The sequence below is a fragment of the Drosophila kikkawai genome, chromosome 3L (genome assembly GCF_030179895.1).
Source record: "Drosophila kikkawai strain 14028-0561.14 chromosome 3L, DkikHiC1v2, whole genome shotgun sequence".
Lineage (NCBI taxonomy): Eukaryota > Metazoa > Arthropoda > Insecta > Diptera > Drosophilidae > Drosophila > Drosophila kikkawai.
This window is the reverse complement of record NC_091730.1, coordinates 31,144,291-31,169,800: the sequence shown is the minus strand read 5'-3', so window position 1 is coordinate 31,169,800 and position 25,510 is coordinate 31,144,291. Positions and strand designations below refer to the sequence as shown.

The following is a 25,510-nucleotide window of genomic DNA, read 5'->3' as shown; positions in this document are numbered from 1 at the left end:
TTTTGCGTTCCGCTTTGTTCTCGCTCCTGAACTCTTCGCTCATACGGTGTTTTGCCGACGGCAAAACCAAACTTCGATTTACGGTTAGTTTCGGATTCCCGCGCTGACCGCCGCATCAGCCGCGCTGGTGTTGTTGTTGTTTCGGTTTTCTGTGCCTTTATCTCTCGTAAGCGCCTAGCTTATGCACGGCTGTGCCGACGGCATAATACAGTGCGTTTTCCAAGCTAGCGCCAAGGGTATTTTTTTTATTTAATTCCGCCTTTTCGGCGCCGGCGTAGTTACGTGCAATTAATTAAATACTCTTATCCATTATTTCCAACACTAAAAATTAATTCTTTTTTTTTGTTTCAAGTCAACGCGGGTGATTTTTTTAATTCAGCCTTTTCGGCGCTGTGGTAATTACGTGTCAGTAATTAAATACTTCACGTTAAATTATTTCCAATATTAAAAATTACTTTTTTCCTCTCTTTATTACGGAATATAATTAATAAAGAAAGTTTCCAATTCTACATAAGAGCTCCACGTCCGAACCACGGAATATACATATACATATAAATATACAATTGACTCCTAAAATCCAAAGCCCGGGTCCGACATTCAGCACTAATTCGGCCAGCAGCAGCAATCGCTGCAATCGCTTCCCATCCATCATTTGTGGTTCGTTGCCGAACTTCTCCGCTGAGAAATTTCTTTTCGCTTGCCGTTGACATTTTTTCTTGTCACTGGTGCTGTGTCCACTGGCTTTCCGCGAACCAGAGTTGGGTCGTCTTTCCTTCGCAATCCGTGTGGATTTCCTGCGGCGACCAACTGATTCACGACCCATTCGATTTCAAGAATGCCCACGGGAGACGAGGAACAGACTCCTTTGATTCCAGCAATTACTCTGGAAGGGTCCCAGTCCGGATCCCCGCGGCCTGATCAATTAAAGCCAAAGGCGGCCACTGCCACTCCAAGGGCAAAAGGTCAAGAGGCACTCGACACTGCCCCCAGTACCTCATCCAGATCTACGCGATCCGTGTCCAAGATGGCTCAAAAGGCGATAGATATTGCCCTCAAGAAATTTATTGCCATCACAGACCGTGTTAGCCACTTCGCGGCTAACCTGCACACTCTGGCTGCCCCTGACACGGACAGATTGCCCCCTGGCATGTGCCAAGTCCACTGGGACAAAATTCGGGCCCTGTGGGAAAAGGTTGAGAAAAGCTACGAATCCGACGACCCTACGACCATTGCATCAGAGCTAGAAGCGAAGTATAGCTACTGCTATTCTGTGTTTTCGAAGTGTGTGTTTCAACTGCAGGACATAATTGACAAGGCCGCCTTCCAACCCACACAGGCTTCCGCCAGTAGCCCCCCCACCCCCTTCTACGGGTTGTCGTCTGCCACCAGTGGACACCGAAGTCTTCACTGGGGACTATATTCGGTGGCCAACGTTCCGAGACCTTTTTACGGCGATCTATATCCAGAATTCGCGTCTCACACCGGTGGAAAAGCTGTTCCACCTGTTGTCAAAGACCAGTGGCGATGCACATGCCATTGTGTCGAAGGCCCCTCTTACAAATTAAGGGTTCATCTCCGCATGGCAGAGCCTCACCGAACGGTTCGAAAATCGGCGGTTGCTCGTCAACAGCCAGTTGAAGATCCTATTCAACCTTCCAGCAGTCCCCCAAGAGTCAGGAGCCGCTCTGAAAGAGCTGCAAGGCACCATCCAGAGTTGCCTAACAGCCTTATCTATGTCCTCCATCCAAGTCGAAACCTGGGATTGTCTCCTGGTATACATGGTTTCCACAAAACTTCCCAAAACCACACTGTCCATGTGGGAGCAACAACACAACAAGGCCGAAATTCCGACCTGGAACGAGCTGAACTCGTTTTTGACCGAGCGTCACCGTACTCTAGAGGCGATCGATGATATCAGGCCTAGCAGTTCTGGGCAGGTTCCCCCCCGATCGACCCCTGCAAGCGCCCCTGCGCGCCGGCTCAACTCGTATGAGGCCCGAGTGACTCCAGCCCCAAGAGGGTGCGATCTTTGCTCCAGGGAAAACCACCCTATTCGTGTATGTCCGCGCTTCCTGGAAATGGATGTGAATGGTCGCTCCGACTACATCAAGAGGAAGCAGCTTTGCCTGAATTGTTTCGCACGAGGGCACCAGCAGCGGGACTGTACAAGTGCCCATAGCTGTTTCACATGTCACAGCCGTCACCACACCCTCCTGCATCGTGGTAATCCATTCGCGACCGCTCCGACTCCGTCTGCGCCAGCGAGGCCGCGGCCCGCGGATTCCCCGAGAAACGTGAGCACTTCAGAAGATCACTCTGACGTACAAGTGTGCTTCGCTTCCGGCTCAAAGGCCGTCCTGTTGGGCACCGCTCTCGTCGACATTTGCCATCTGGGGTGCACTTTCCAAGCGCGTGCCTTGATTGACTCTGGTTCCGAGGCGACATTTATTACTGAGAGGCTATTCAACCTCGTGAAACTGCCATTCAAGACCATTCAAGCCCAAGTCTCCGGCCTTAACCAAACCATTGCCGCTCAGTCTACGAAATTCTGCCATTTCTCCATTCGAGCGCCTTCCAGACCCGGACTGCAGTTGGAAACGGCAGCGTATGTCCTTCCGCAGTTGGCCGGGAGTCTGCCTTCGTACCCCGTCCCACCAGACTTTCTGAAGGGGCTTCCTGACATACCTCTTGCGGACCCCAAGTTCTTTGAGAGCTCCCACATCGATGTCTTGATAGGAGCCGACATTCTTCCGTCAGTCCTCCTAGGCAACTCCAAGGCGAATATTTGTGGTTCTCTGTTCGGCCAGGAAACCATTTTTGGATGGGTGTTGACAGGTCCCATATCTCCGAATGCCCCCCGAAATGTGTCCGCCTTCTCTACACGGGTCACCTGCGGCTCCGACGACTCGCTGGACCAGCTCCTCACCAAATTTTGGGAAGTAGAGGAAGGGCCCTCACAGATCGTCTCCGAGTCTGATTCTGTCTGTGAACGCAATTTTGTCCGAACTACCCGCAGGGACAGTTGTGGCAAGTACGTTGTGACGCTCCCCTTGCGCGACCCTGAGCATGGTGGTTCCGAGCTCTCATCTTCAAGATCCTTCGCTCTGGCTCAGTTTCTGCGTAACGAACAGCGCCTAAAAAGGGATCCTCCCCTCAAGGCCCGATACGACTCGGTAATCCAAGAATACCTCGACTTAGGCCACATGGCCGAAGTTTCTCCGAAGAGCCGTTCCGCTACTTATTACCTTCTGCATCATGCAGTTCTCAAGCCCGAAAGCACAACCACTAAGGTGCGGGTGGTTTTCAACGCCTCTAGCCCGTCCGCAAACGGGACAAGCCTTAACGACATTCTCCACGCGGGCCCGGTGTTACAGTCCGACCTCACAATTCAAATCCTAAAGTGGCGATACTTTAGGTTCGTTTTCAATGCCGACATCGAGAAGATGTATCGACAGATTTGGGTAGACCCCAACCATACACCGTTTCAGCGCATTCTATTTCGCAATCCTGAGGGGGAAATCCGTGACTACGAATTGAAAACGGTCACCTTCGGAGTCAACTGTGCCCCTTTCTTAGCGATCCGAGTCCTGCAACAGCTCGCCGACGACGAAGAGTCGAGGTATCCGCGGGCCAGTCGGATCATTCGACAGTTTATGTACGTCGACGATGTCCTCGCGGGTGCCGACTCCAGAACTGAGGCGCACGTGGCTATCCGCGAGCTCCAGGGTGCCCTGAGTTCGGCGGGATTCCCACTCAGAAAGTGGACCTCCAATGATAAGGCGATTTTGGCCAACATCCCGAGTGACCATCTCCTTCACTCCGATTTTCTGGAGCTCGACTCTGAGAGCACGGCTAAAACTCTCGGCGTGCGGTGGAAAGCGACGTCCGACGAGTTTTTCTTCATTCCGCCAAAATTGGTCTCGGAATCGTCATTCACCAAGCGTCAGGTCCTATCTCAAATTGCCAAACTTTTTGATCCGGCAGGCTGGCTAGCCCCCTTCGTTGTCCGGGCAAAGATGTTCATGCAGGACATTTGGCTCCAGGATCTAGGGTGGGACGATACTCTTCCTCAAGATTTGTATCAAAGATGGATTGACTTCCTGGAAAATTACTCCGCACTTGACAATATTCGTATTCCCCGATGGGTCACGTTCCGACCGCATTTGAGCATCGAGCATCATGGATTCTGCGACGCATCCCAGAAGGCGTACGGTGCCGCCATTTACGTCCGGGTGGAGGTTGGGTCCACGGTAGAGGTGACCTTACTGACGGCAAGGACGCGTGTGGCCCCAGTAAAAACGTTGTCGCTTCCGCGGCTCGAATTGTGCGGAGCCTTGCTCTTGTCCGAGATGGCGGCCGCCATCCTTCCGAAGATGCCCGGGCCTGCGTCCGCCTTGCACTGTTGGACGGACTCTACAATTGTTCTCGCCTGGTTGCATAAGCCGGCGTGTCACTGGACAACGTTCGTGGCAAATCGGGTGACCAAGATCACCCAGTTTACCGAAGTGGAGAAGTGGGCACATGTTCGCTCCGAGCACAACCCGGCAGATCTCGCCAGCCGGGGAGTAGCGCTCCAAGACCTCGCGGACAGCCAACTGTGGTGGCATGGGCCGGCCTGGTTGCGAAGGCCCCGAAGCGAGTGGCCCTTGCACGGCGATGTCTCCCCTATAACTGACCTCGAGAAGCGAGCAGTCAAGGTCCATGTGGCGAAGGTTCCGCCTGAAGACATTCTTGAACGTTTTTCCACACTCGATAAGGCGTTGCGAGTTCTCCCCTACGTCCATCGCTTCATCCAGCGCTCGCGGAAGCTCCTGTCGTCGGTAGAGGATCATTTAACAGCTTCTGAAATCGTGTCAGCTGAGTTACTTCTTATTTCCGTGACGCAACGCAGGCACTTCGTCCTTGAGATGGGCTGTTTAAGCCAAAAGCGACAAATTCCAACCTCCAGTCTGGTTCAAAATTTGAACCCGTTCCTTGATTCGAATGGGCTCATGAGAGCATGCGGCCGGGTTACAACTTCCGAGCTTCTCCAATACGATAAGCGACATCCCATTATCCTCCTTTACGATTGCCATCTGTCTCGACTCATCGTCCATTTTACGCATCGAATAACGCTGCACGGCGGCAATCAGCCAATGATCCGTCTGATCCGTTCCAAGTTCTGGATCCCGAGGGTGAGGAAATTGGGTAAGTCGGTCATATATTCGTGCAAGGTCTGCGTCATCCACAAAGGGAAGTTGCAAACGCAACTCATGGGAGACTTGCCAAAGGAACGGACCTCCTTCTCGCGTCCTTTCGCATATACCGGCATGGACTACGCTGCTCCCTTCGACATCAAAAATTATACGGGACGAGCCTGTCTCATCACCAAGGGGTATGTGTTGGTGTTCGTTTGCTTCTCGACTAAGGCCATTCACTTAGAGCCTACGTCCGACCTTACTACGGAAAAGTTTCTCGCCGCTTTCGGCCGTTTCGTGTCTCGAAGAGGATGTTCTCGTCAAGTGCAGTCGGATAACGGAAAGACTTTCGTAGGGGCGGCTGCCCAACTCTCCCGAGACTTTCTCCACGCTCTCAAAGAGGCTGTGACGGGGGCCTATAGTCACCACCAGCTGCTCTGGCAGTTCATTCCTCCGGGAGCACCCCACATGGGAGGCTTGTGGGAAGCAGGCGTAAAAAACTTCAAAACCTTGTTTTACAAGTCTACGGTCACGCGAAAGTACACATTTGAAGAGCTTGCCACCCTTCTGGCTAGAATCGAAGCGTGCCTGAATTCGCGTCCGCTCGCTCCAATGTGCGAAGACCCCGCCGACTTGTTGGCGCTTACTCCTGGGCACTTTCTAGTTGGAGGCCCTCTCCTCGCCGTGGTTGAACCCGAGATCAAGGGGGTCACCACATCCATTATAAATCGCTGGCAACATCTGAAGGCTCTCCATCAACAATTTCGTCTACGATGGAAGGAGGAGTACCTGAAGGAACTCCATAAGCGGAATAAGTGGCGAGCCCCGGCAAGGGATCTTCAGTTCGGGGACATGGTGGTTGTCAAGGAGGACAACCTTCCGTCCAATGAGTGGCGTTTAGGCAGGATTGATGCGGTCTTTCCCGGAGCCGATGGTCATGTCCGTGTGGTCGACATCCGCACGGCGCGGGGACTCATTAAGCGTCCCATAGCGAAGCTCGTCCTTCTTCCGACGGAAGCTTTCGCCGGTCCCCAATAGCCACCGGCCTCAATGTTCTATGTCAATGTGCCGTTCCGTAGCTCCTGTTCGTGTCTCGACTTGCGAGTGCTTATGACTTATTTCGATTATTTTTTTTATCTCCGTCCTATTCCGACAGTAATAGCAGCACGATGTCTCCACGTCCACGCAGCGCCATCGCACTGGAGCGCAGATGTTCGCGAGGTTCCAATTCCTACCGATGCCGAGTCTGCAACCAGATTCATCCGCTGAAGAAGTGTCGCCAACCGGTCACCGGTACTGCCCCAACTGCTTGGCCCACGAGCACTCTGACGGAGGGTGTCAGCGGGGAGATCGCTGTAAGAAGTGCGGCCAGGACCATCACACATTGCTGCACCTCTCCGATGAGCCGCGGAATCCGCGCCAGTCGCGTCAGGAGGCGCGACGGTCCCGGTCGCGGGGCTCTCCAGCTCCTCGGCTCTCGTCTACCTCTCTACGGCGCTCTTCAACCGCTCCGCGGCCCTCGTCCGCCGCTCCACGACGTTCTGCAGCCGCTCCGCGGCCCTCGTCCGCCGCTCCACGACGGTCTGCAGCCGCTCCGCGGCCCTCGTCCGCCGCTCCACGACGGTCTGCAGCCGCTCCGCGGCCCTCGGCCGCCGCTCCACGGCGTTCCTCGGCAGCTCATCGCCCCTCGTCCGGCGCTCCACGCCAGTCTACAGTGGCTCCTCGGCCCTCGCCTGCCGCTCCTGAGCAAGGTTCCGCCGGCCGCTTTGCGGCACAGCGTCAACATCCTCCCGACTGCGCTGGTGCGCACCCAGACCGGGACGAAGACAGTCGACACGGCGGCCCTCATTGACCCATGCACGCCTGTGAGCTGTATAGACGCGTCGCTTGCAGCGTGCTTCAAGCTGCCAACTACCAGCGTCGGTGGAGAGCAGATTTGTGCGGCTACCGTGGGGTCCAAGGCCGACAATGAGGTCCAACTCGACGTGATCTTCAAGGTGGAGCCGCGCGTGCGCATCCGCACTCCCGTCCGGGAGCTGAGTGAGGCGGTGCGCGCCCACTTCCGGGACGTCATGCTAGCCGACGAGCGCTTCTACTTGCCAGCAACGATCTCCGTAGTCCTGGGCGCGGACATGTATCCGCGTGTGATGCAACCGGGGTTCCTCAAGATCCACGAAGGGCTCCCTGTGGCCCAGAGCACCGTCTTCGGCTGGGTCGTCTCCGGCGCGTGTCACCAGCCGTAATGTCCACGGACCTGTTGCAACCCGAGTGATTGCAAGGGGGGCGGAATGTTTAGGTACGCGGCCCATTGTACCACCGCTGCCGGCTGAGCCTTCCGCTCGCGCCCCTCTTCCTCTCCCGCGCTCGCTCTCCCGCAGCGCTGAGCGCTTTCGCACTCTCGAGCGCGGGTCTCGGGCTGCTCTCGCCCTCTTGCTCTCGCCCTCTTGCTCTCCCGCGCTCGCTCTCCCGCAGCGCTGAGCGCTTTCGCACTCTCGAGCGCGGGCTTCGGGCTGCGCTGCCAACCACTTGGATCGGCCGCTGCCGCTCTCTCGCTCTCGCTTAGCGAAGTAAGCGGGCGGGAGCGCAGCCGTTTGCTTAAGCTTAGTTGAGTAACATGTATGCAGCCGAATAAAGCTGATCGCCTGAATTTCCCACGACGCCCCCGACTTTGCTTTTTTCGCTTCTGGGTTCTTTTGTCTCTGCGCCGGTGGAAATTACTTTTTTACGGATCTTCAGTGGAAAGGATCGTCCCCCTCCTAAACAAAATCGAATAAAGGAATTGGGTTCTCAAGAAACAAATATTACAGTTTTTAAACGTTTCATTTTATTTATTCTCTATCATATTTGTGGGGTCTTGAAGTGCAATATTTATGTTTTATATTTTTGGGTTTGATTTTTTTGTTAGCTCCAAGCTTTTATGCTGCGCACAGTGGGGTTGTTAGATTTAGTTTTGGGGCAATTGATTGATTATGGATGGTACTTGATTATGGATCAGTACTTGATCCGCTGTTGTTTACACTGTATGCAAATGACCTTCCATCTGTGTTGTCGGATTGTAATGTTCATCTGTATGCCGATGATGTCCAAATGCATAGTAGAATTATAATTCTATCATGTCCAAATGTTTGTGAGTTGTCCTTTAAATAGAATAAGTGAATGTATTGATGTATGTATCCGTGAACTTGCACGAGTAAATGAATGGGCAATCAAAAATGGACTAGGCATTAACCCAACCAAATCTAAGTGCCTCGTAAGAAGCAAAAGAAAAATCAAGCTAGACAATATAGAACCTCTTCATATTAATATCAGTCCATTAGAGTATGTCGAAAAAGCCGTACATCTTGGATTTATATTCAACAGGACTCTTACATGGAACGATCACATTGCAAAGGCAATAGGAAAAATATTTGGAATGCTGAGAGCATTGTCTGTGACTAAGGGTTGCCTGCCTATAAATGTTCGTATGTTAGTAGCAAAAACATGTTTAGTTCCGTGTTTATTCTATGGTTGAGAAGTTTTTTCGAATTGTGATTCGACTAGTCAAAATAAAATAAAGATAGTATATAATAGCATCGCAAGATACATATTTAATTTACCACGAATGGAACATGTCGGGTTATGCCTACAACATTTTTGACGTAGAACTTAGTGGATGGATAAAGATGAGAATATTGACATTTCTTCACAAATTAATATATAAGAAGAAACCAGCATACCTATTTAAAAAATTAACATTTACCGCGTCTAGAAGAGTAAACAATCTAATTTGCATAAGACCCAGATCACTGACATCCGAAAGACAATTTTTTATTAATGCTATTAGATTATGGAATCAGCTACCCAACAACATTAAAAATATTAGCAATACTACGCGATTTAAAGAAAAGGTACTCTCACAATTTAAAAATGGCCAAATTAATTAAATTAAATTACAGCGGCTTAGTATTAGGATTAAGTTAAATGAAATAATAATAATAATAATAATAATAATAATAAAATTTTAATTGTTAGATAAAGAATAGCTTATGCACAAACTTTGCTTAGATTGAAGCTTTATAACCGAATTTAGTATAACTCTGTGTGACTAGCGCACTAATTTATAAGTTTTTTAAACTTGTAGCGTCAGGACGACAAATAAAATCAAATCCAAAAAAAAAAAAAATACAAAAAAATCATTTGTTCGCAGAATTTGTTTTAAATAAAAGACAATCAAATTTTCGTATTTATTTTAACATTTCTCGCTCACCACACTTAAAATAGTTTTCCACCGATGAAAGCGCTTTCGTCGAGGCTAGCTGTGGAAGGGAAAAAGATATATCTGCACATAACCATTCAGGCCGTTTTACAACCACTGTCCGAGAAACAAAACGTCAGGCCAATCATTTTAGGCCGAGTAAAAATACATCAAAAACACAACTAAAAAGATCTTCACTTCTTCACTATAAGAAAGGTCGACTAAAACAATAATTCAAAATGAAAGGCTTACATATCCATGTCGCCATATTAATTTTCTACCATCCTCTTTCTTTTCCTTCACTTTTCCTTTTGCACTCACATTTAGGCCGAGAATAAGTTACACACCGTACATTCTTCACTAAACTTAACAATAAAAATATTAAATAAAAATATTCGAAAATTTTTCTGAGCAATTGGCGGTCATTTTTGCCGTCGATCGTAAGCGCGCCTCCGCTCGAAACTAACAATTATTGTCTTCTGCCCCTTCGGCGGGCCTCCGAGAAGAATACGGAGAGGAGATAACGTCTATTCTGGCGGATATATCGCCTTTCGCTTTGCCCCTTTTAATTTTTCATGTGGACACGCAAATTGTTTTTGTGATTTTTGGACAATGCCCTTTTAATCTCTCATGTGGACGAGTAAATTGTTTTTGTAATCTTTTTGACAATGCCTTATGCTTTCCTGGTTATGCGCGAGAAAAGCGACACATATAAGATGAGCTGCTCTGTTCCTAGACGAAGAGGGGGTTACGGGGCTGCTGCGGCCGCTGATCTTTTTGGAAACTGCTGCTGCTTAGTCGACGCTGCTGCTTAGTCGACGCTGCTGCTATAGCGGTAGGCTGGATGCTGCTTGAAGCTGCTGATCCGCATCCAATTAGCTCTACTTCCTCGCCGAAAATTTTTGGTTTTTGGGCTTTTATTAAGCGCCAAGTCTAAATTAAATTTTCGCACTTAGTCCCACTTCCAACATTTTTCTTTCACTTCTTCTCTAACTCACCCAAGGGGGACTCAGCGCTAGGCTTAATTATTTCTGCCTTGGCAGCAGCAACGCGAAATGAACAGCAAAAAAAAATTATACTTCACTCGCGTTGTTCTCTTCTTCTTTTCAATTCTAAGTTAATTACACCGAACATTGTTAATTACTGCTCGACTGTCAAGATCTATCAGAAATTGGAGTCGCCCCGAATCGAGCGGGAACCCTCTGCCTATCACTCGATCCCCTTCGGGTCGCAGCCGAAAACTGACGTTTCCCCCTTCCGAGCTGAACTCGCCCCTCCAACACCGCTGAGCATCTCTGCATCGCGAAAGCTCGGAGCCTCGCTGATACTCCCTAGATGGCGCCAGGGAAGTAACTTGGGGGTCAGACTCCCAAGATTGATACCAACCAAAGCCCGAGGCAGCCGTTCACTGCTTTATGTCCTTGGCGTGATATTTGCCAACCAGCCGACCCTGCAGATCTTCCAATTCATAGTACGAATTGCCAAGTTTCCTGCGAATTCGCGCCTTTACGAAGGCTGGACCCAGCTTAAAATTATTCCCGGCCTGGAAGTTACTCTGTTTAAAATTCTGTTTAAAATTCTTTTGTTTCTGCAGTATCTCACGAGCCTTAGCACGCACTAGCTCCAATGAGTCTGCCTTATTGAACAACATGGCCTTGTCCTCCAGCAGTCCTAAGGTCCTCAGCAATTTGTAACTAGCCCCAGAGCCCATAAACTGCTGACCAAACACCACATAATACGGTGACGCTCCTGTTGAAGAATGGTTCTCAGGGCACAACAAATGCTGCTTAGTTGTTCGTCCCAGTCCTTTTGATCCGGACGAACGTACGACCTAATTGCAGCAATCACTGACCGGTTAACTCGCTCAGAAGCATTTGCCTGCGGTGAGTACACCGCCGTGAGAATGTGAACAATTTTGTGCTTCCTGAGAATATCTTGAAAAATATCCGATTTCAATTGCGACCCATTGTCAGATGTGACCGTCTCCGGGAATCCAAATGTATGGAATACTTCCTGCTCCATATAATTGGTGACGACGTCTGCCGTTGGCTTCTTTATCGCCTTCAAGAATACAAACTTAGTGTAAAGATCCAAGACGATAAAGATACCTACATGGCCACTTCTAGAGCGGGGATAGGGACCTAAAAAGTCCACATATAACCTTTGAAAGAATTTATCGGATTCCGGAGCCTTGCCCAGAGGTGGTCTCTGGAATATATTCGGAGCTTTAGTTCCCTTGCAAATTTCACATCCCAAAACGTAAGCCTTGACATCCTTCACTAGACTCGGCCAATAGTAATATCGCCTTACGCGCTCCAGGGTCTTGTGGATTCCACCATGCGATGCCAAAGGATGGTCATGTGCATTTCTTAGCACGTCATTGACCAAGTTTTGCGGGATCCACAACTTCCAACTGAACCGGTCGTGAATTGCTTCCCCTGTGCAATGCTCCATCCGTTTATAGACTAGATCATTCACCAATTTAAGATCGGGCAGCTTCTCCAAGTTTGCCTCGATTCCCTCTCGAAACCTTAAATATTCTGGCCAATATGGCTCATAGCTGTCCGGGGAAACTCCTGGATGGACCTAGAGACTATTTATGCGGGTTTCGAGATCCTTGAATATTGAGGTGTTTTTCGCAAAGGCAAGGAGTTCACCTGGCTTTATTCTGGAGGCATCTTCTAGCGATGCCAGAACTGGAGAGCCTAGGTATCTCATTCTTGCCCTCGTTAGGGCCGGACATTTGCAAATGAGATGCTCCAAGGTTTCGATTCATCACATTTCCGGCATTTGGCGTTGTCGGTAATACCCAGCTTGACTGCACGTGCAGCAGACAGGCAGTGACCTGTAAGAATACCCACTAACATTCTGCAGTCCTTCCGAGGAAGATGCAGCACGTAGTGGGTGAGTTTCTCGTTGTGTTCTTTGCACATGATTTTTGATATTCTGCAGGTTGCGGAATTACTCCTCCACCTGATTTTTGCGCTTGCGTCAGCCCGTCTCTCTAGCTCGCTTTGGAGCGTTCTTAGGGAGATAGGGACGTTTTCTGTTCTTTCACTCGCCAGTCCAACGCCTTCCTTTGCAAGTTCGTCCGCGGTTTCGTTACCGTCTATGCCTTGGTGGCTGGGAACCCAGTAGATCCTCACTGACTTAGTCGTGCTCAGGCTATCTAGTGACTCCCTGCTTGCCAGTACATTTTTGGAACTGACCGCTGATGATTGCATGGATCTTATCGCCGTTTGACTGTCTACAAACAAATTGACCGCCTCATGTGGACGGTTTATCCTCTGCGCAAACTCTGCTGCTTTCCTGATGGCGAATACTTCCGCCTGGAATATACAGCAGTAGCTTGGTAGCTTATACGACAGCCTCTTTTCAGGGTCTGAACAGTATATGCCCGCTCCAACTCCTCCTTCCATCTTGGAGCCGTCGGTGTATATATTTAGGTATTGGGCATAGTCCTGGCCTGACTTCCAGTCATTTGGTCCCATGAATACTGTTGTGTTTACATCCGGGCACGTTCTAGGTATCATGTAGTCAGATGTACTGCTCATGTCTCGACCAATTGAACTGTGCCCGAAACCTTGTAGCGACCAGTTTACTGATGCAACCAGACGTTGTGCCGCCTTTCCTGCTGTCAGTTGCGCTTGGATATCTAGGGGATATATGCCGATTATGGTTTCGAGTGCTTTGGTGGGGGTTGACCTCAGCGCCCCTGATATGCAGAGCAGTGCCTGCCGCTGGGTTCTCTCCATAAGCTTATTATACGTTTTCTTCTCCGTGGCTTGTCGCCACACTAAGACTCCATACAGCAGAGTCGGACGCACCACCGATATGTAGACCCAATGCATTAGAGCGGGTGAGAATCCCCAAGTGCTGCTAAGCATCTTCTTGGATGCATATAGCGCTATGGTGGCCTTTTTTACCCTCTCTACTACATTGGTCTTCCACGTCAGCTTGCTGTCAAGTACAATGCCGAGGTATTTGACTTGTGTTTTCGGGGTCAGCCTGGTATTGTTAATGCTCGGGGGGATCCATTGCGGCCTTGTATCTCTTGGTGAAGAGAATAAGGTCCGTCTTATCCGCATTGATATTGAGTCCTACCTTCTCCGCCCACTCACATATCTCCCTGAGTGTTGTTTCCATGATCGAGCTGAGGGTCGATGGACAGACTCCCGAGATAATTATGCTTATGTCATCCGCATAAGCTGTTATCTTTGGTGTTTTCCTCTCGAATCTCTTGATTAGGTCGTCTACCACCAGATTCCATAGGAGGGGCGACAGAACCCCACCTTGCGGCGTGCCTCTGTGCGCTCCTCTCACCATGGAAGCGGTGCCCCAATCTGATTGTACCCGCCGGCAACTTAGTAAATTTTTTATCCACAAGTTGATAGTGGGGGACGAGTTGGTCGCTTCTAGGCGATCCATTATTACGTCCGTGCTAACGTTGTTGAATGCCCCGGATATGTCCACGAACACTCCAAGTGCATACTCCTTATTGTTTAGGGCTCTCTCAATGGTGGCTACCAACGAATGTAGTGCCGTCTCCACTGATTTCCCCTTCGTGTAGGCGTGCTGGTTGGTGGACAGTTGTCTCCCTACATCGTTCCTGATGTATAGGTCCAGCAGATTTTCCAGCGTTTTAAGTAGGAATGAGGTGAGGCTTATCGGTCTGTAATCCTTGGGGCTCACGTGGCTGCACTTTCCTGCTTTGGGCAGGAAGACAATCCGAGAGGTCCTCCATTGGATAGGGATATAGCCCGTGCTTAAACAAGCTGTATATATTGCGTAAAGCCATGGGGTGATCACCTCCTTGGTCACCTGCAGCATGGCTGGGAATATTCCATATGGTCCTGGTGCTTTTATCCTCTCAAAGGAGTCTATAGCCCAGTGGATTCTACTAGAGAATATTAGATCTTTTGGGAGATGCTCTTCTCCAGTTGCTAGGTCCTGGTGCTTATTTGCAACGGGTACCTCAGTGCATCCTGGGAAATGCGCGTGTATTAGTGCTGTTAGGGCCTCTTCGCTGCCCTCAGTCCACTGTCCGTTGTCGCGTTTGAGCTGACTCTGTATGGTTGGCTGCTTTGATAGCAGCCTCCGGAGTCTAGCTGTTTCCTGGGCAGTCTCTATATTGGAGCAGAAGTTTCTCCATGAGTTTCTCTGCGCCTTGCGTATTTCCTTCTTGTAGTACCTAAGTAGGACTTTGTATTCCTCATTGATGATGTCATCTTTCGCCTGCTTGGCGATATTGAAGAATTCTTTAAGTTTGTTGCGTCGGAGTGAAAGGTCCTTATTCCACCAGGGTGGCCTGGTCCTCTTTCTCGTGTCCGATATAGGGCATGATGCGTGGTACGCATCCAGCAGTTCTTTGGAGAGGGTCTCTAGGGACTTTTCTATGTCTTCCGCGGATTCAACTATGCCCGGAGAGATCGCGAGCCGTGTCGCGATAGTCTCCTTGAACTTTCCTCAGTTAGTATTCCGGGGGTTCCTGAAGACTGATTGTTTTGGAGAGTGTTCGAATTCGTATTGGAACCGTATGTACTTATGATCTGAGAAGGATGGTCTCTGGAGGACTCTCCATTCTGATAGCAAAGTACCTTGTCCCCTTACAAGAGTAAGATCAAGCACGTTTGAGGAGGTGGGACCTACATAGGTGTGTTCCTCCCCCACGTTTGCTATACTCAGGTTGGTTGAGAGTATAAAGTCTAAGAGGGACTCACCTCTGTCGTTTATGTCGGGGCTCCCCCATACGCAGTGGTGCGTCTGCACCCACGAGCAGTTGCTGGTCCTTCGGGCTGGCTTCTACCAAGCTCATGAGTTCTTCTGGTGGGGCCGTCCTGTCGTGTGCCATGTAGCAGGAAGCTACTTCGCTTTTTCCCGCTCTCTAGCATCACCACGGTCAGGTCATCAGAGCTGTAATGAGGCATAAGGTTAGCGTGTAGACCCTTCCGTACAAGTACGGTGGTTCTATTCCTGCTTACCGTTGGTGGATGGAGCAAATTGTAATTTGCGGACTTCAGTCCGGCGATGGCATTGCCTGAGGCGATCCATGGCTCCTGGACCAAACCTATGTCGGCGGATCCTTGCTCCATGGCTATGAGGAGTTCCGCCGACGCGACCTTGGTCTTATGGAGGTTGAGCTGCAGCACCCTGAGTGTCATGGGTACTGGGCTCACCTCCATACGACGGGCTGACTACTACGGTCAGGTCACCGTCCTCTCCTTCGTCGGACTCATCCAGCGTCATTTCCCGGTCGGCATCCACGATGGTTTCCAGACCTAGGTCCTTCTCCACCACATCTGCCTTCAGGGTGTGAGCAACCTTATCCCCGGGGTGGCGCTTTTTGAGGCGCAGGTATACGCTACCCATGCCCCACGCCATCTTCCCGTATCTGGGATAAAGGATGTCCTCTGCCTCCTTGTTTATCTGGAGCACTGCACATTGCCCCCCCTCCTTGGGTGATGGGGCCGCAACGTGCAGAACCTTCCAGTCCGCGGTTGGGATATCCGGGTTCTGACGCTGCAGCAGCTTCAGCGCCCGGTCCGCTTGGATTGCGATGGGGAAGAGTACCTTCGCTTTTGGAGTGGATAGCTCCCGGTCCACCACCTCTAGCTTGGCTCCCTCCCACAGCGCCTCCAACTGGCAGACCGCTTGCGTCAGCCACTTTCTCGTCGGTCATCCATGCACTTTAGGATTTTGACCCCATTTAGCCACCCAGCGCCATCGAAGGTGGGCATGGGAGCTTCGGGATCATCCTCCATCCGTGTGTACAATGACTCAACGAGCCGCGCATGCACCATCTTCCACTGCGCCTCGGTCATTTTGCCGGCTTCATCACTTCTGTCAATGAGGGCCACGATCAAGTGTCGTTTGCTGACCTCACTGACTTTTGCGGTTTTTTAGGCTTTTTCGCCATTTGGGGATGGCCTGCCTCCTTAGGCCCGCGTTGCCGCTTGCTCCCCGGTGCGTCCATAGAGGCGCTTTCGGTTGAGCGTTGCCTTTTGTTGGCAAGGGTCTCTTCCACCTTGTTGGCGAATCCGCCAGTCGACCCAATGTGGGGGAGTTTGGCGAAGTGAAGCCTCCCTCAGCGATTTTCTCCTCAGCCCAGGTAAGCTTTGCCTTCTCCTCTGGGGATAGGGCGGCTTTTTTCTGGAGCCGATCCTGGATGCGGAGGGCAGCCTTGTACAGCGCCTTAGCCTTTATTCCCTCGCTTGACCGCTTTGGCCCGTCCCTGCGCTGGGAGCTGGTGCCAGGTTTCGGTGAGTGGAGAAGCTGCACGCTCTCAAGGTCCGAGTCTGTATCGACTATGGCACGTGAGCGGCTCAACTTTCCCTGCGTAGTTTTTTCGGCAATAGCGTTGCAACTGACATGACCTGCTCCCGTCACATCAGAGGTGTAACCGCTGGCGACACGCAGAGAGGATTGCTCCCCCCCGTGCCCGCCGGTGGTAGCGGTCACCCCTTCCACCGACGTTTGGGCTGACATCCCAGCCCTGGTTTCATCATTTAAACCCTCCAGAATGGTTTCTTTTTCAGGGGTACGCACCCACTTGCGTTTTATGCCTTCCGCCAGGCACCTCCACCCATGGCTAACGGCTCACTTCCTTAGGCTTTTTAGGGCAGAAGGAGTTGAACCGCGGCCTTTGCTAGACACTGTATTATCGCGGACGGGGCAAGCAGCAATGCATTACCAGTGTCCGGGCTAATATAGTGCCCATTGCCCAGCCGGCACCCTCGGGGAGGGTTCAGATGGAGGATTTTTGCCAGGCCCTGCTGAATTTAAATCCACCATTAAATTCTGGTCGTCATTTAAAGCATCTACATTTTCCTCATTCACCCTAGACAAAGCGTCGGGAACGACATTCAGTCTTCCGCTTCGGTGCTCTATTTTAAAATCGAATCCCTGAAGTTGTAATGCCCAACGAGCCAATCTGGAATGCAGATCAGTGAAATATGATTAATCCGCCATACACATTTCCTCCAAAGGATAAGACTTGGTATTTTAGTTTTATATTTTTATTATTAGTTTTTATTTGGGTTTTTAAATTGGTGCGGCAATGGTGCCGCTCCAGAGCTCAAAGAGTTAATAATCTTACAGTATTCCTTAAGTTATAATATAAGCTAGGTCTCGTAGCTGCGCTGCTCGCAGGCAGCGGCAGAGAGACGGCTATGGATATGTATTCTTATGTATAAGGAAATGTACTTATGTACATTGGCTATGCGCTCACAAGTGGAGGCGCGAGGGGGTATGCGCGTGTAGTCCATTCGATGCAAATATGCCGACACTAGTACTTTCCGAGTGCAGGCTAAGCCTTAGCGATCGGTTCATATTTCGGCCACTCATGGTTTAATACCGGGACTTTGAATTGTGTATACACTGCAAAATTGTATTACAGTGCGCACTTTTTAAGTACTCTGGGTACAGTGCGTATTCGATATGTGTGCATACTACATCAGTCTGCGACATCAGCCACTTTAAAGAAGCATGATCTGTGATCACTGTGAATTGGTGTCCTTCAATGTATGCTCTAAACCTTTTAATGCAAACTAAAACTGCCAAGAGTTCCTGCTCCGTTACAGAATAATTCCTCTGCGCTTTGTTTAGCTTCTTAGAAACAAAGGCTATGGGATACTCATCTCCATCCGAAGTTTTCTGCACTAGCACTCCTCCTACACCAGTGTTGCTTGCATCGCAATGCATGTAGAACGGCTTCGAGAAATCGGGACTGAAGCACCGGAGCTGAGCACAACTTCTGCTTTAAATTCTCAAAGGCTTTCTCTGCTTCCTGTGTCATTATGAATCATTGCTTTGGTTGAAGCAGATCTGTCAGCGGAGCTGCCACTGATGCGAAGTTTTCCACAAACTTTCGGTACCAACCACAACCACAAACTTTCGGTGCCGAGGAATCTCCGAAGGCTTTTCAATGACTTGGGCAACGGGAATTCTTTCATCGCGGAAATCTTTTCCGGATCCGTCCGAATAACACCCTCACCAACGATGTGACCCAAATATTTTACAGATTTTCGACAAAATTTGCTTTTTTCAATATTTAAGGTTAAACCTGCCGCCTTTATATGGCCAGCGACAATCCCGAGTACCTTCATATGCGACTCGAAACTGTCTGACACGATCAGCAAATCGTCATGATACACAAACACCTCATTTCGCAACTCTGCCGGAATAACTTTGTCCATGAGGCGTGTCATGGTCATGGCGTAAGACCAAAAGGCATTACCCTGTAATGATATAATGGCCTGCCTGGTATGGTAAAGGCAGCCTTATCCCTGGATTCCAACTCGAGTGGAATTTGCCAATAGGCGTCCTTAAGATCAAGACTTTAAATATGCACTGCCTTGGGGAGGCGGCCCAAAATCCCATCTATTTGCGGGAGCGGATAAGCGTCCTTCCGGGTAACCGCGTTTAACTTGCGACTATCTAAACAAAGCCTAACTTTACCCGGCTTCTGGACCAACACTACCGGAGACGACCAGGCGCTATCGGATTCCTCTATTACTCCCAGCTTTAACATCCGATCCACCTCATCGTATAGAAGCTTTTCTACAGCCGGCGAGACTGGGAAATGCCTCTGTTTCACTGGCTTGGCGTCTCCGATATCTATGGAGTGTGACAATTTAGAAGTTTTTCCCAACCCAACAATAGCAAAAGATGAAAATTTTTGTATTACCGCTTGCAACTTTTCATTCTGCTAAGCTGACAATTCGCGAGAATCGGAGTTGATTTCTACAATTTCTAGTGGCAATAAATTAAATCCTGTTTAAGAGATGGAATTATATATAAATTCATGGGTTTGTTTTGGTCGTTGTAACGGATGGGGACCTTTATTCGGCCTATGACCTCCTGACTCTTGCCATCAGCCGTGCTGACCGAAGATCCTCCTTTTTTAAATGGAACTCTGCTTTTAATAATTTGTTCGGCCAAGCTTTCTCCTATTAGGCTGATTGCAGCTCCCGTGTCTAACAGACCCATAATCTGGCGACCCAAGATTTCTGCTTCAGCATAAGGGCGATTATCTGCAGATTTATATCTTATAGCGTTAACTAATTTTACGGCTCTCTGGTACTTTCTTAAACGCTTGGCATTGCGCGATTCACTTTTGTGTCTTTAATTTCTCTAATCTGGATTCGTTTAAATTCTGTTGGTGGCGATTTGAGTCGTCACTTGGCTCGGCCTGGCTATCTTTTGGAGCTGGAATATCTGAACTTGTGCTTAAGGCTTTGCATCGGGCTTCGTCGGACGAGGACGATGGGGACCCGACTGTTGACGAGGCTGCGTGTCCCCCTTCGGGTTTTTTAAACACCTAGCGCAAGCTTAGATGTTAGGGGCTCCGCAGCCGTAGCAAAAGATTCTGCGCTTGCCATCACAATCGTGATATTGATGTCCCTCCTTCCGGCAGTTCCAACAAATTAATGCCACGGCCCCGACTTCTTCCACCTCCTCAATATCGGAAAATTCGATGGCGTCAGCGGCTACCTGCTTCTTGAAAGGCACAACCTTTTGATAGGTATATTTCTTCCTGACATTCTCCAGAAAACTTTCCCGTTTTCTGCAACTTTCCCTCAACTGATCGACTGAGCCTATTTCCACATTTAGCAACTCATGTCGTATTTTCGGCCTTAAATTCCGGCGAAGGATTTCCACCGTAGACCTTTCCAACATAGGTGTCTCTAGCCCATCCGAGAACGAGTCGAAACTTTCCTTTTCCTTTTGTTTACGGTCCCTAATGGCCTCCCAGATATCTACGTCCGTCCGAGTATCTCGGAATTGCTTCCGCAACGCTTGACAATGTAAATCCCAGGTGCACTCTCGCGTCGACTTATGAAAACGCCAGTAAAACTCCCTGGCTTTTCCCTCGAATAGGATACTTGCATTGTTGCACAGAACTGAAAACAATCCTCCCAAAGTTTGCTTTGTCAGAACCTCGACGCGATAAATGAAATTGTCCACGCTTATTCCGTCTCGGTTACCATTGAAGCGCAACTTCCAGCTATTGATAATGTTTCCTACTTTATCCGGCCAATACATCAGATCAGACCCTATGCTTTCCGGAGTCAATCTGGCATGCGAACCATTTGAGTCGCGCCTATGAGCTGTGCCTGGATCCTGCCATGCCAGCCCAAAATTCTGTCCTCCTAATGTTTGATCAGTACTTGGAAACTGTCCTACATTTTGATCGACAGGAGTCGGAGTGTTTTTTGGCAAATATGCAGCAAGATTGGTTTGTATTAGCTGTGCCATCTGCTGGGACAATTCGGTTAAGATTTCGTTTCTCATTCCCTGCATGGCCTGAGCTACTATGCTTCCAACTTCGAATGAAGACATATTTTCTCGGCTGCCTGAAGGTCCTGCCGTGTCTCCGCCCGCTGGCTTCTTTGCCGCTGGTGTAGTCGCAGGCAATATAAAACAAATTGTTCCACAAGTGGGGCACTCACGATTAGTTTTCGAGTGACTTGCCAAGCAGTTCTTGTGAAACTCGTGGTTACATTTTGTTTTAAATACCGTGCCCGTGGCCAAAGGTTTTCTACATAACGGGCACTCTGCCTCGGGCCCAACCTCATCCCTATCGGAATCAGCCATTTCTTTCCCCGCCAGAACTCCTTAAACTTAAACCTCATCCCTATCGGAATCAGCCATTTCTTTCCCCGCCAGAACTCCTTAAACTTAAGCAAAACGAAAAATATCTAAACAACGAACTGTAAACAAAATCACTAAATCTAACGAATATCTTAAAAGGTAAACAAAGATAAACACAGAGCAGCTTGCTCTCAATGAGCGAGCACAAACTAAGCAGCTGATCCTCTCTCTTTGTTTCCCGACCTGCCTCAATGACTCCTCTCGCAATAAACTTCCCTTTAGCGGCAGCCGCGGTCAACGACCTCAGTCAGGCGAACAGCTGATCGACTCTCTTCGTTTCGGCACTGGCCTGCATTAATTTCTTCCGCAATAAGCTACTCTTTAGCTGCAGCCGCGGTCAACGACCGCAGACAGGCGAACAGCTGATCGACTATCTTCGCTTCGGCACTGACCTACATTCACTTCTTGAAGAGAGTTCTTATCTAACAAAGGGTCAACGACCTTCAGATCTGCAGCCGCTGATGCTGTCTCGCCTATACTCCTATGCTAGTCGCTCAACTTTGAGAGAGAATATTCGCTCGTTTTATACCAGGGGTGCCCAAACGTTGCTTATGGCAGAGCAACGCACCAATACACAAATACATTTACGCAAACGTTTTTTTTTACTTCAAATTTCTGCACTGAAAAAATTAAAGTAGATTCAAATTGAGATATCGAAAGTAATAAAAATACATGAAAATACATTTTAACAATGCATTGGGGCTCACAATAGCAATTTTTACAAAATAGAAAATTAGATTCTGCAATATCAAACATCTTGCCCGCACGCAAATACAACTGATTTTTCGCGATGTACTTTTTTCGGCGATCCAACAACAATTTACATTCGGACAAGCGAGATAACGGTGAAGCCTATGAAAGTGTTGTTGCCGAGATCAACGAAGACGTGGAGAATGAAGAGAATTCGCAAAATTGTTTGTGTAATCTGCTTTGCTTATGGAGTGAGGCGTGCATGTATACGGCGATTTCTTTGCCTATGCCAAAGAGCAATTACAAAAGCAATGCGAGCACAAAGAGCTATGGGCTGGGCATGACTGTTTTATACGGTAAAAATTAGACGACAAATTTTAAATAAATATTTTTATAAACAAATAAGAATATGAATGTTTAGGAGTGGGGTGGCTTGTAAATCCTCCGCAAAAGGATCAATAAAAGTTTATCCCACGAAGCACAAAAACGCAGAAAAAAGGTCCAGAAATTCGGGGGTCGAAAAATGACATCGGCGGAGTGCCCGTAGCATACATATATTTTCGCATTCAATTTTGAACTAAACTTAGCTTAGCCTAAGCCGGCCGAGAAGCCCAGCTTAACGGCGCGAGAGCGGGAGAGCGGAAGAACAGTGAACTAGAGCGGCGTAGCCGTCCCTAGAAGCGAGCGACGATCGGGAACACGGGAGCGTGCGATCGGTAATACCGAGGAGCGGAGAGCGGGCGAGCGTTGCTAAGCTGGGAGCGCTTAAGCTTTTGGACGCTCGGTGGCCAGAGGGGGAGCAGGGGCCTCCTGGCGTAAACATTCTCCCCCCCCTTGCAATCACTCGGGTTGCAATAAACCCGTACAGGACGATGGTATGGAGGGGCGTCAGAGCGCCGCGTAGATCGTTGATGCTGAAGCGACGAGGAGCGATGAAGGACGGATGAGTGCCAAGGAGAGGCGGATGATTGCCATGGAGAGGCGGGAGCTTGTCGCAAGGAGCTTGCTGAACAAGGCGGAGGCGTCGAATGCTGTGACCAGGACGCATCACTGTGCGCTAGAAGACGTCGAACTTTCCGTAGCGGACGAACGTTGGCAGACTCGGCAATGGTAGGACTAAGAACCTCGAGTACGTCTGCCTTCCAGAGCGATCGCGGTGTGTGGAAATGAAGCCCTCGTATGTGATCTGGATGAAAGAAGATGACATGGAGATGAGTGATGGTCAAGTGAATGCGAACTAGAAGTATGGGGGTGACCGATGCTGCGAGCGGAGTGGATGCTCTGGACGGTCATGCGGATGCAGGAGAGTGTGGTGGTGCTGATTGCACGTCTTGCATCGGTCACCGCTGCGGCAGGTTCCCTCGGAATGTTCGTGGGCCAAACAGTTGGAACAATAGCGGTGGTCGAGAACCGCTCGGAGCCTCTTCTCAGCGCAGAGTTTGAGGAACTGTTGGCACTTCCGGAGCGGATGGTTCCCTTGGCAGACTCGGCATTGGTAGGATAAAATACCTCGGGAACGCCTGCTGAACGCCCAGTAATTGGAGGAATCGGCAGAAGTGGTCACTCGTGTGGAGAACGAGGAAACCCTTTGGATGGGTGCAGGTCGAGGACTAGATGGAGCGGAGGGTCTTGGAACGGTAGCCGCAGGGTTGTCGCGGTGCAGCAGAGTATGATGCCGGCTGTGACACGTAAAGCAGGAATGGGCACTAGTACAGTCCCGTTGCTGGTGCCCTCGCGAAAAACAATTCAAGCAGAGTTGCTTTCTTCGGATGAAGTCTGTCCGCTCATTGACATTCATGTCTAGGAAAAGCGGACATATACGGATAGGGTGGTCTTCTCTGGAACATAGGTTACACCTTCTCGGTGTTGGAGCCACCCTAGCTTCGTATGAATTGAGCCTGCGCACCGGGGGATTGGAATTTGCTGACCTTGGCGGAAAATGCCCAGAGCCGCTAGGCCTGACGTCGTCGATGGCCTCCAAAGTGCGATGGCGCTCGGTCAGAAACGCGTCCAACTCACGCCAGGTTGGAATTTCGGCCTTATTGTGAATTGATTGCTCCCACAAGGAAAGCGTAATCTTGGGAAGCTTCGAGGAGACCATATACACAAGAAGGCAGTCCCACGCCTCGACTTCAATGGAGGACATTTGTAACGCGGTCAAACAGCTTTGAATTGTGCCTTGGAGCTCTTTTAGAGCGACTCCGGATTCTTGAGGAACAGCCTGGATGTTAAAAAGAATCTTTAACTGACTGTTGACTAACAAGCGCTTATTTTCGAAGCGGTCGGAAAGGCTGCTCCATGCTGAGACGAAACCCTCGTTGGTCAGAGGGGCCTTTGAAACGATGGCATGAGCATCGCCGCTTGTCTTCGAAAGTAGGTGGAATAACCTCTCCACAGGCGTAAGTCGGGAATTATTAATGTAAATCGCCGTGAAGAGGTCCCGGAAGGTGGGCCACCGAAGATAATCGCCTGTGAAGACCTCGGTGTCCACTGGTGGCAATCGACAACCCATGGACGGGGGTGTGGGCGCAGGGGCGGAAGCCTGAATGGACTGGGGGCGGCCTTGTCGATAATTTCCTGCAGCCGTACAAGACATCTCGAATATACGGAGTAGCACTCACTGTACTTGGATTCAAGCTCAGTGGCAGTGGCTGTACTGTCGGAGGACACGGAAAGAAGATCGGAGCAGCTTTCGTAGCTTTTCTCCACCTTGTCCCACAGGGCACGGATTTGGTCCCGATGGACTGGCAGGGGAAAATCTCTCCGTGTCAGGAGCGCTCGGAATGTGGATGTTAGCTTCGAATTGGCTAACACGGGCTGTCGTCGAAATGAACTTTCGCAGGGCGATGTCTATGGCATTTTGAGCCATTTTGGAAACCGACTGAGTGAGTCTTGGCGAAGGAACGGGACCAGAATCGACGGACTTGTCGCTTTTTGCCCTTGGGTTGGCAGTGGCTTTTTGTTGTTTCCCGTAGACAAACTCAATTTGGGACTCGGCGGATCAGCGGTTGTCGACTGACCTGAGCGAAGGATGCCTGATTCGAAGTGGAAAACAGAGTCGGGAACCAGAACGTAGACCGTACTGTCCGTGATCGTGGTGGAGTAGGAAGCAGAGATGTCTATATATATTCCGTGGCTCGGAAGTGGAGCTTGTCTAAATTGGAAAATTAATTTATTAATTATAATCCGTGATAACAAAAATTATTAATTAATTATTAATGTCGGAAATAATTAATGTGAATTATTTAAGTATTTGCACGTAATTAATACGGAGCCGGAAAGGCGGAATTAAAAATAAACCTTGGCTTTGACTTGGGAAAAACTCACTGGGCTATACCGTCGGCAAAGCAGTGCATAAGTGAGGCTCAGGAGAGAGAACAAAAACGTAACCCAAAGAACCGCGACAAAAACAACACGTCTGCTGGGCGGTTGTGCAGATTTGGAGAAATAAACACTTGCACTTGAATATTTAATCTTGGTTATTTTGTTTGTTATTGTAATTTAATTCCTGTATGGACGGGCAGCGAATATAAATACATATGTATGTATGTAGTTTGTCCCACGAAGCACAAAAACGCAGAAAAAAGGTCCAGAAATTCGGGGGTCGAAAAATGACATCGGCGGAGTGCCCGTAGCATACATATATTTTCGCATTCAATTTGGAACTAAACTTAGCTTAGCCTAAGCCGGCCGAGAAGCCCAGCTTAACGGCGCGAGAGCGGGAGAGCGGGAGAACAGTGAACTAGAGCGGCGTAGC

At 49.5% G+C, this 25,510-nt stretch overlaps 2 protein-coding genes across 2 annotated transcripts in view; one reads left to right on the top strand and one right to left on the bottom strand.

Moving 5' to 3' along the window:
* The first annotated feature begins 835 nt into the window (after nt 1-835).
* On the top strand, nt 836-6,215 carry LOC121502749 (uncharacterized). Its single transcript, XM_070285504.1, has 2 exons — nt 836-1,504; nt 1,587-6,215. The coding sequence occupies exons 1-2, from the start codon at nt 836-838 to the stop codon at nt 6,213-6,215; spliced, it is 5,298 nt and encodes a 1,765-aa protein (XP_070141605.1).
* A 1,843-nt stretch (nt 6,216-8,058) lies between these two features.
* The window catches only part of LOC108071213 (transcription elongation factor 1 homolog), a 56,703-nt gene continuing 39,251 nt past the window's right edge, over nt 8,059-25,510 (bottom strand). Inside the window, exon 2 of the mRNA XM_070284866.1 lies at nt 8,059-8,314. Coding sequence (XP_070140967.1) covers nt 8,278-8,314 — 37 coding nt within the window. The 3' untranslated portion in view covers nt 8,059-8,277. The remainder of the gene's footprint in view (nt 8,315-25,510) is intronic.